Genomic DNA, 11,193 nt, shown 5'->3' on the forward strand with positions numbered 1-11,193 from the left:
GTGGGTGGCCAGAAGTGCATCAGAGCCAAGGTCAGGTTTGCAGAAGTACTGGACTCACACCCCCCCACCCCCAATCAGGAGCTGGTGAAAGACAGCTGTGGTCAGCATGCCGTGAGCTTTGGAGGAAAACAGAAGGCCTGCAAGAATGCAGGCTGATGAGAAGCAGAGGTCGAAATTCTGAGGAAGAGTAAGAAGGAAACGCTCAACACCAAAACAGTGTGACAGACACTTGAATGCCTTTGGCAGGCTGGTGAGTAGCCTCTCTAGGGACAGGCTTCAGGTTTGCAGGTTTACCGACAGAAATACCCCAAACCGAGAAGCAGAGGGGATGGGGCAGAAAACACAGAGCAGAATGTCTAGACTGCGGGACACTGTGAAGGTGAGCCGCAGGGGAGAGAGGAGCAGGACCAGTACTTGGAGAGCAGCCACAGAGCTTCCCTAGTTAGTGCCTGATGCCCGCAGGTCCAGGGAGCGCGGAGAAGAGCAAGCAAGACAAATGCTGCAAATGGAATGCAATTCAAGGCTGCACACCAGAAACACACCAGAAACGTAGACGCTAACCCTGGCCACACTGTGGAGACTTCAGAAAATCCAAGACACAGAAACAGTCCTCTCTGGGCAGAGACGTGGGGCTGCCTCCTGCTGCTGCCTCCTCCTGGGGCCAGCTCACTCTCCTGGGCCTGTGCGCTCAGGTCCTGTTCTCTGATCTGCATTTGTAGTTATTGATGGAGGTCTAAAGGGCCCCTTTGGCTGATTTGAGGGGAATCAGCAGCTTCTCACTCACACTCTTTGGCCATAAGGAGTGCTTCCTCTAGCTCCACCGCGAGTGCAGCCTGGAATTGACATTCCATTCGCAGCCACTTCTTGGAACAACATGTTTTCTCCCTGATGAACCACATGGAACGCAGGTCTAAGCCGTTCCAAGGCCAGCTCACTTCTGCAACCCAGAATAACCGCAACACTGAATCATAACATGAATAAGAAAAAAGGGGCTTTACCTGTAAACACAGGCTAAATACATCAACACAGAAAACCATGACAAAATGGCTGTGTTCTAAGAATGTTAATTTTGTTTTATATTTAGAAATCAACTTGACTTACAATAAAAAAGAAAGATAGCAGGATAAATCGAATAGATACAGAAGAGTGATTCAGTAGAATTCAGCACCTGTTCATGGGGAGAATCTAACAAAATATCGCTACAGAAGAACGTCACTGTCAATAAGCACCTAAAACTTGAGCATCCAGGGACACAGGATGCCCAGCATCAACTCTTCTGCTCCACCTGGCGTGTTGAGCACAGGGGATAGACAGTGGGATTGGAAAGGAAGCCACCATCCTGCGGGCAGGTCTAGGATCCCTCAGCCAAAATGCTTGGAACCACAGTGTTGTGGGCTTTTCAGATTTGAGAATATTTATGTGGATGGACAGAGCATCCTTGAGGATGGGGCCCCCGTCTGAGCACGAGGTCCATTTGTGTTTTACTAGCACCTAAATATCCTAAAGGCTTCTGTGTACAGTACCTTTATTACACTTGTATTTTGACCCTGAGGTGTGGAATTTTCCACTTGTGCTATTATCAGCGCTCAAAGTGTTCTGCGTCTTGGAGGATTTGGGATTTTCAGATTATTATGTTCAACCTGCATATGAAATTTTAATATAACCTGTGTGGGAAATTTTCCCATAAATCTATAAATTATTTTAGTGACTATAATTAATAAGTACATTTTACAAACTCATTTGATACAGAATTAGTTTGTAGAATTCAACGATATTTTTGTATGCCAATATTAAAAATGTCTTAAATATTAGTTAAAAAAGGAAAAATTAAAAGATACCACTATAACAAAGCATCAAAAATATATTAACTAGAATATAAAAAGATAATGAAAACAATATAATGTTCTTGAGAGAAAATTTAAAGGACCTAAACAAGTGGCATTGATTGGGAAGATTCGGCATTAGGAAAGTAGTATGTCTCCAGGAGCCACTAGCTACACGTGGCATTTGAGCACTTGAAACGAGACTACTCTGAATCGGGCTGTGCACTTAGTATAAAATGCTCATTGGAATCAAAGACTCAGTATGGAAAATCAAGTGTCAAATATCTCAATTGTTTTTAAATATTGATTACTGTTTTAGGTTGTAACATTTGTATATATTGTTATAACACATTAAAATTGATTTCACCTGATAACTCTTTACTTTTTCAATTTGACTTAGCAAAATTAAAATGTGTAGTTTTCATTTTTGGTTCACATTATGTTTCTATTGGACAAGACTAGATTTTAGATTTGATGTCACCTCTGTCAGAATCAGAAGAGATTATATATAGTTTTTGAAAGTTGATAGGTAGTTCTAAGGTTTATGGGTAATAGAGGGGCAAGAATAGTGAAGGCTCTCTTGGTAAAGGTCTCCATCATAGGGTTTCTCAATTTCAGCAGGTAGCCTGATTATTCTTGGTAGGAAGAGGGTAGGGGGCTGTCTTGTGATTGTGCCGTGTTCCTTAGCCTCCCTGGCCTCTACCCACTAGATGTCAATAGCACCCCCATTTGTGAAAATCAAGATGTTGCTATATGAATAAATCAATGGGGAAAAACTTACATTGTCACAAAATTGCTCCTGTGTTACAGAATTGTCCCTGAGAAGGATGGTCTTTACTGGGTGTGAAATCTATCCAGCAAGTCAGTGCAGCTGAGGACCAAGGTAAACAGTTGGTCAGTGGAGTGGAAGGTGGAGGAACAGAGCAAGGCCCGCACAGGTGTGGAGGCATGGGTGCAGTAGGTCCATCTCAGTGGCACAGCTGTTAGGAAAGAAGTTTGACCTCTTGGCACCACACACACAGAAACCGACTTTGGGGGATTTTGGATGCAACGTAAGAGACGAGATGATAAAGCTTTTAGAAAAGAATGTAAGAGATTCTCTTCATGGTCTCGATGTGTGGAAAGGTTCTCTAAAAGTCAGTAGCAGTGCTGATCATGAAGGAGAAGGGTGCTTAGAGTGGGCTGCACCCAAGGCAGGATCCTGTTGGTGAGGAGATGCTGCAGGAAGGTGGACCAGAGGCCGTTGAGCAGCTGAACATGTTCCTGACATGTCTGCCACAGAGCTTGTCGACCCAGAATATGTGAAGCTTGCATTAAAACAGATCAGTAGGAAAAAGGCAGGTCCCAGAGGTGAAAGGCCTACAACACCAGGTTCTCCCTGGTTCAGAATCTAGAGCTCCAGGCATGGCGGTGCACGTGGCAGGGGAGCTACAGCGCTCACAGGTGTCTCTAGCCTCCAGGCAGGCGCAGGGCAGAGCGGGAGCGGCTAGCCTTGGCAGTAAGACCAGACGGCCAGGGCAGTGTCGGGCTGCGGGGGCGGGCCTGCTGTACCTGCCATGACCTGCCCGGCTACAGGGGGTGGTGTGTCCTAGAGGGTGTTCCACCGGGAACCTTGCAGTGGTGTATTCCATCAGAGGCCAGGGAGGGGCTTCCCTAGTAATGCATTCCCAAGGGGAGAAGCAGGCAGCACTGAAACCATTCACGACTATGTCCAGTAGCACAGCGACTCTCTCGGATTCTGTGTGTGTGTTGGGGGACAGACAAAAGAATAGGTGTCACAGTAACATTTTACCTAATTTCCTTTAACAGGTAAAACTAAACTCTAATATGATAAGAGATAACAGCCATTTTTATAATAGCTGAAACCTGGAAATAATCCAGGTGTCTCCCAGCAGGCAGTGGTTGGAGGCATTTTTGTGTATTCATGCAGTGGAATACTGATAACAAAGAGAATGAGCCTCACCATGCAGCAACGCGGAGGGTCCCAGACGAAAGAATCTGCGGTTCCATTCATGTCAATTTTAAACAGGCAAAAATACTGAACTGCAGTGTAAAAGTCAGGACATGGGATGTCTTTGGGTAGCAGAATAGTGACCAGGGGAAGAAGAGGCCATCTGGGGATGGTGTTTCATGACAGCCCCTCAACCGTACTTTCGTGTTTGATGTCCGGGCCTGGCACAGTGAGATGAGCCTGCTGTTGATACCTGGTGTAGGTGTCGCATCCAGCTCTCTGCCTCGTTGCACATCTAAAGAGTGAATAGGACACCGACCCACCTGTTTCTGGCCAAGCACAGCAGACTCAGGAGGTGAGCTTGCTGGTGGCTGGCTCTGCTCTGGTTATGGGCCTGCTGGGCCAGGTGCCTGCTCCAGGAAATTGAGGACCCCCTTCAGAGTCCCCTCACATTCGCCAGCCCAGCGGGGCCTCTGGTAGGGGTCAGATAGTTTGTTTCCTTTTCTGCATGTTATCTCACTAAATGATCTCCAGGCTTTCAACAAGTGTCCAGTGTAGGTAGGTTCTTCTTTGCCTTCTGTTTCCTGGTTGGTCGTTGCTGGCATGTGATAGCTATTACTGCTGCTGCCACTTGGTTTTAAGTGCTGTGTGCATTAACACTTTTAATTTTGTCTCAAACCTTCCATTGTGCACAGGTAGGAGCTGAGAACAAAGAGAATAATAAAGACACACCACATTTGCGGCTGTGGTGAGGTTCTCCCTGGTTCCAGAATCCACGTTTATCTGGCCTGTGGCTCTGCTGGGAAAGCTGTTGATTTTCATTTTATAATCGACTGCTGTCTCAGTTCTAATCTGATTTTTCACTTGATGGTCTTGGGGTTCCCAGAAGCCAATTACATTATTTACGGTTAATTATTTTTATGTGCTCTCCAGTAAGTCCTGTCTGGCTATCTTGCTTGGATTATAACTTGCAGGGACACGCTGATACAGAAGTAAGAGTGGACATTCTTCTTTTAGTCTGACTAAAAGGGAGTGTCCTTTTTTTTAACCACCAAGAATTACTTGGACCATTGATTACAAAGTACTTTTCCTATGTTAAGGGTGTTTTTTAATGGGTTTTTATTTGTGTATTCTGTTTTTTTTTAATCAGGGCTGAGCCTTTAACCTCTACTCCATGCCTTGGGTACCTGTGAGTTTTTTTCTGTGCTTAACTGTTAGTGTGATGAATTGTATTCCCATTTAGCCTAACGTTGAGTTATCTGCATTCTGAGAAGTTTTAACACAGTGCTAAGTTTTATTTTCTAAGCTGTCACTAAGATCTTTGCATATGGAAGTGCAGTCAAGATAGGTTTGCCGTTTTCTCCTTGAAGGTTAGCATTGGAAGAACCACAGTTCTGTGGAAGGAATCTGGGAGAGCGCCGCCTTCTCTCGCGTGCATTGCGTGGTGGATGGGATGTGCCTGCCGAGATCTCCTGTGAAGGGCTCATGCGTTTCCTCCTAGTCACAGAGTGTTTAGCAGGGACGGGGAAGAGGTTGGTGTCCTGCTTGTGGCTCACTGTTTCCTCAAGTCGCAGGTCCACTCAAGAGAAGAGTGCACTTTATAGATTTTAAGTTATCAGTAATGTCATTTTGAGATTTTTTCAATAAATCTTTGCATCTTTAATTGTTTCAAGTCCTGGAAGGGGAGCTGCAGAGTTAAAGGGTACAAACCTTGGTGTGTGTGTGTGTATGTGTGTGTGTGAGAGAGAGAGAGAGAAAGAGAGAGAGACAGACAGACAGACTCAGGGCCTCCTGCACGCGAGGCAGGCACTGTGCCACTCTGCTACTTCTCCAGCCCTTTTTACTGTATTTTGAGGTGGGATCTCCCTAAGTTGTCCAGGCTGGCCTCAGACTTGTGGTCCTCTTGCCTCAGGGCGCTGCTCCCCACCCCCACCCACTCCCCAGATCAGGGGTACGCCTCACCACACCTTGCAGTGTCTAAGCTTCTTGAGGCCTAATGGCTCTTGTCTGGTTGCTTTTGGAGAACCATGTCTCTTTGGGACATACTGTAAACAAACGATGAATTGACATCTGTAGGTGTGCCTCTTCTTCCAACAAGTAATGCCAAGAGGTTATTGAAAGATGAGAGAGCAGGAGAAAGGAGGAGAGTGACCATTTTTGTCATTAACAATTTGAGTGTGATCATTGTCTGAAAGCCCACAGGTTATTTGCATTAATTTCCCACAGCATAAAGGTTTTGGCAGCTTGATATTTCTTACTGAATCTAATATGCTGTGTGTGCCCAGGAACCTTGGGGTACCTCACATAGTGTTAGGTGTTATGAAGAGAGAACAGACACTCTTGAGTAGCAGTGCCTTTTCTTAGGCCCACGAGGATCTTACTTCATTGGGGATTTTTTTTCCCATTTGTACCCAAAATATAGCTTATGGTACATGAGCCTATGCTGAGCCTCTCCCATCTGGGTTTGTCCAGGGGCTGGGAAGCTGGAGACTCCTCTTGGGTCACCAGGTGACCGCCACCATAATTAAAGTAGAGTTGGCTCTTCTATTTCAGCAGCAGCGCACTGTCTACAGGCTGACGCTTGTGAAGTCTTGGAATGTGGATGAACTCCAGGCCTATGCCGAGCTCGTGTCCCTGGGGAGCCCTGACTTCATTGAAGTGAAGGTAGGCCTGCCTGCTAAGCATAACTTGTCTCACCATGCTCCTGGTAGGGGACAGTCGGGGACCCGAAGCTCCAATAGCGGTGCTCATGCAGCGAGTGGGAGAGCCCAGCCCTGTGCAGGGATGAGAGCGCTCAGGAAGACCCTCTCCTGCTCTTAGTGAGCCTGCACTGCAAGGGAGGGGATGACCTAATGCACCTAATGCAGAGTGACATTAAGCTGAGGAATGAAGTGGCAGCCTGGTGAGCTCACGCAGTAACTTGGTAATGAGCTTTATTATGAAGCACTCCAGACGTGTTGCAGAAGTAGGTGGCTGGTCTGAGGGCTCTTCTCAACTGCCACCGGGGATCTAAAAAGTCAGCACCCTGTGTTGCTTGCCAAATGAATATCTTAGGAACAGTCAAAGTTCACAGAAGTAAAACTCGTAGAGAAATGTGTGATCCAGCCACAGTTTAAATGTTGTTAATACTGAAATACAATGTAGGAACATTTTGGGTCACATGTAGAGAGAGGGTGTCCCTGACTAGCCTATCAGGCCTTGGGCCTCAGGCACCAGTGTCCTGGTTGTCAGGTGCCTGTTCCCTGGGGTCGAAACAGGCATGCATTGCTTTTATAATTCAAATGTCTGAAGTGGAGCGGTTCAGTGGTGCATGCCTGCAACCCCAGTCACCCTGGAGGCCAAGTTAGGAGAATTACAAATGGGAGGCCAACTAGATGATGGAGCCAGACCCTGTCTCAAAATAAAAGTAAAAAAGACTGGGTGGGGTGTAGCTCTCTGGTAGCTTGTAGCTCGCCAGCATGCCCAAGCATGCCCAAAGCCCTGGGTTCTACCTGCAGTACCACATGCCAAAAAGGAAAAGAAAGCAAAGGAAATGTAGCTGGGATGTAGTTCAGTAGTGAATTCTTGAGGCCCTGGGCTTGATCACCAGCACTGCCAAACTGGGGGGAGAAATACTGAGATGAAATTAGTAAGTTAGTGAGTGGAGAAGGCATGCTTTCCTGTTGAGGACGACGAAGCACTTCAGATCTGAGATGCTAAGAAGGCATCTTTTCTCTCGTTTTCTGTTGACATTTAAATTTTCAAAGTGTAAGTTTTTTAAATAATAAGTTCTCTCCAGGAAGCATTTGATGAGACCTGGACTAAGAGACCCTCTCCCTCATCAGAGATAAGCGCTTGGAAGTAAAAGTGTCAGGAAAAGTGACTTTGGAGAGCACAGCTGTTCTTCAGGTCTGTAGGAAGCCGAGGGTAGGAGTGAGTGCTGGGGACCTCCCAAGTTCCCATGGGCAGCACTGGGTCTGAAGGACAGAGGAGACCTCTCCCTCAGTGACAGGCCAGGCTGGGCAAGAACGTGGAGGTTCCTGCTAGAGGGGCCTCTCTAGTCCCTCGCTGAGCCCCAGGGGGTTTGGAATTCAAATTTAGTGCTACCTCCAGGTCACCTCAGGGTCCCAGAGGTTAGTCGTGGCAGGAGCCAGCAGAGCTGTTGGTACCCTTCACCCGTATCTTAGTCTAAATTTCTGTGACTTAGAAGTAGAGGCCTACACATGTACATATTCAGAATACTGAATTGAGCCACCTAGAGATCGCTGACCAGTGAGCCCAGTCACACGGGCACTCCATCTTCAAGTTTTCACCCCGGGCGCCGACCTGTGTGGTGGACCCTGTTGCTGTCTTCCTGCTCCCTGGTTGTTTTCATTCTCTCTCTCTCTCTCTCTCTCTCTCTCTCTCAAAGGAAAGTGAGGACCGGGAGATGGGAGAGCAAGAAATGAAAGACGGAGACCAGGCAGAGATAGACATGAGAGTTTATAGCCAGAACTGACCAATAGAGGCCCTCTCTCCATAGACTGAGAGGGGCAACACAGGCTTGGGGTTTGGGGCTTTTATGGGGGAGGCTCAGGGATTAGAGCCGGGTGGGTCTTAATGCCCGCTGTTAAGGGTGGGGTTGGTATGAGAGGGTGGTGAGCCTTTCTCAGAAAGGCCCTTGGACTGGAAAGCAATATTTTTTCCTTAAAATGGCAGCTGTCACTTAAGATGGCCATCCAGATGCTAACAAGGACCTTATGCTCTCTTCTCAACTTGTCACCCCGAGGACAGCAGACCGTCCTGCTGTAGTTGTGTAGCCACAGCAGTAACCCTGGGTGGAGGAGGTCTTGGTGGGCCTCCTAGGGTGTGTGGTCTGCCCAGGCAGCTGCCCTGGGGAAGGGGGTGCACCAGGGTAGCCTCAGGCAGCCGCCTGTCCCCACCTGTGCTTCTTCAGTACTACAGAGAGAATGGCAGTCCCTATCCAAGGGGCTCCATTGAGAATTCAAAAGTAACCCCACCTGGATTCAGTAAGCATTGAGATCTTTTTCTCTTAGACACATTTAGGCACTCTGACTCACGGCGGCCAGGGCTTTCCTGTGTGCAGTGTGGAAGCTGGGTTGTGTTGGCCTCTGCGTGCTAGGGGCCCTCTCACCTGAGCTCTGGCCTCGTGGTGGCTTCTGCATGGTAGGGGCCCCCTCACCTGAGCTCTGGCCATGTGTTGGCTTCTGCGTGCTAGGGGCCCTCTCACTGGAGTGTGCCGGCCAGGGTCACCTGGCTGCCCAGTGACTTATGCCCACTCTGCTGTCAGGGGGTGGGTCACTCTGGAGTCCTCTGACATTAGGCTGTCTCCTGCTGCCTACTTGTGGCTGCCTGTATCTGATGTCTGTTCACGGTGTGTGCGGGAGACAGACTTCGAGTGCCACACACATCTGCTTTCATTGTTGAGAACCACCTGGTGCAGGCCTGTCTAGAGAACGTTCAGACCAGTTGGCAAGAAAATTTGATTTGGGGATATTTGAAGAGCCTGCACAATTAAGCTGTCTCTTTTTTTGAGGGGGAGGTGGTACCAGAGATTGAACTCAGGGGCCCTCGACCACTGAGCCTCATCCCCAGCCCTATTTTGTATTTTATTTAGAGACAGGGTCTCACTGAGTTGCTCAGTGCCTCACCATTGCTGAGGCTGGCTTTGAACTTGTGATCCTCCTGCCTCAGCCTCCTGAGCCACTGGGATTATAGGTGTGCACCACCACTCCCAGCAAGATGTCTCTTATTATGAGAAAGTTAGTTGTGAGTTGTCGTGGAACCTCCCCAACAGAGGGCGTGGCTATGAAGCCTTGGAGTCCGTGTGCCTGGCTGCTTGGCAGAGTTCAGGAGAGTTGGAAGCCAGTTCCCGTTGCTGCGGTTGCACCTGTCAGGAGCATCTGCTGGCAAGGTGGTGAACACAGGCGTGGTGTGTGTCAGGGACGGGTGGTCCCACGTGCTTCTCTTCGTATGCTCACGTCAAAATGCGACACAGTGTGCTCTCCTTAGAGGATGATTCCTAAGGAGTGGCACTTCCCTGTTGGGACTTCGCAGGGAATGCAGGAAGCGTGCAGCTGGGTCATCCTGGAAATGGGACTCTCACCCCGTTCCCGGGTGTCTGGAGCTGCCGCAGAAGCTGAGGGCCTAGCTTCGAGCGATGGGACTGTGGAGACTGGCCTCCCCATCTCCGCTGGGGCTGTGCCAAGACGGCCGTTCTGCAAGGCCTGGCTACAACAGTGCCAATGGCAGGAGTTGGAAACCACCCGCCGCCAACCAGCGCTGAGCAAGGGCAGAGACGGCTGTGCCTTGCTCACGGGTACCTAACGGGCAGGTGAGCTTGTCTCACAAACAAGTAGGCAAAAAGTGGTAGTTAAGATCCTCAGGCCAGCAAGTGAAGGCGTATGTAATGCACATGAAGCTAAAATAAATGCTAACTTACAGAGAAGATAACATACAGAGAAGATAAAATATTTTATGGCAATGAAAGAAAAGAAGAAATCAATGTAATAAAGAAATAGCATCTTTTGATTTAGTTTAGTAAATGTGTCTAAGAGAAAAAGATCTCAATGCTTACTGAATCCAGGGGGACACAGAAAGGGAGGTTCCGCTCAGCAAAGGAGCCCGGCTGTGGGAGTGGGCCTTACCCAGTGGAGTGGGCTGCCTTTTGGTCCTTTGTAATACTGTCCCTGACCTTTTTTGGAAAGAACATTCCACGGAACCTCCCTTTCTGTGTCCCCTACATAAGGATAAAAAAACTCAGGTGGTGCTCTCTCTTTCCAACAGGCCTCTAAGGCCGAGCGCCATCCCCAGATGTTGAAAAGACACTGCTGTGTGCTTCGTGAGTTCTTTGCCATTGTCTTCAGTCGCTGAAGTGGTCAGATTTTGTGAACCCAGCAGGGTTGCCAGCTTGGCAAGATGGCGATACCCGGGAGCCCGCTGGTCTCCTGAGCCCTTGTGCTCCGGCACTGGGGCCATAGCTCCAGCCTGGGGTGGTGCTCAGGTGCATGTGGTAGGAGGGCTCCACAGAAGCAGATGTGGGACGGTGGCTGGGGACATCAGCTGCTGTCTTCGTCCCCCCTTGTGCGACCTTTGTCACTTTCTTCTCTTTAAAATGTTTGCTGGGATGGGCTGGCCAGCTCAGGTGGATGTGTGACTGCCTCTGTTGTGACCCGCAGGGTGTCACCTACTGTGGAGAGAGCGCGGCCAGCAGTCTCACCATGGCTAACGTGCCCTGGCACGAGGAGGTGGTACGCTTCGTCCGCGAGTTGGTGGGTCTGATCCCCGACTACGAGATTGCCTGTGAGCACGAGCACTCCAACTGCCTCCTGGTAGCGCACAGACGGGTAAGCTTACCCTGCCTGCTCAGCCCCACCTCCTCCCGTCTCCCCCCCCTCCCTGCCCTGCCTCCCTGCTGTGTGTGTGTGTGTGTGTGTGTGT

The 11,193-nt window shown here is 48.9% G+C and overlaps 1 protein-coding gene across 7 annotated transcripts in view; it reads left to right on the top strand.

The window, feature by feature from the left end:
• LOC107147020 (S-adenosyl-L-methionine-dependent tRNA 4-demethylwyosine synthase TYW1-like) overlaps nt 1-11,193 on the top strand; it is a 194,855-nt gene that overhangs the window by 78,547 nt on the left and 105,115 nt on the right. For 6 of the 7 annotated variants that reach the window (XM_048789877.1, XM_048789881.1, XM_048789880.1 and 3 more), the window contains 2 exons: nt 6,328-6,438; nt 10,932-11,099. In XM_048789877.1, coding sequence (XP_048645834.1) covers nt 6,328-6,438; nt 10,932-11,099 — 279 coding nt within the window. The remainder of the gene's footprint in view (nt 1-6,327; nt 6,439-10,931; nt 11,100-11,193) is intronic. The other variant, XM_015491397.2, reaches the window with a different exon arrangement.

The sequence above is a fragment of the Marmota marmota genome, unplaced genomic scaffold (genome assembly GCF_001458135.2).
Source record: "Marmota marmota marmota unplaced genomic scaffold, marMar, whole genome shotgun sequence".
NCBI classification, from domain to species: domain Eukaryota; kingdom Metazoa; phylum Chordata; class Mammalia; order Rodentia; family Sciuridae; genus Marmota; species Marmota marmota.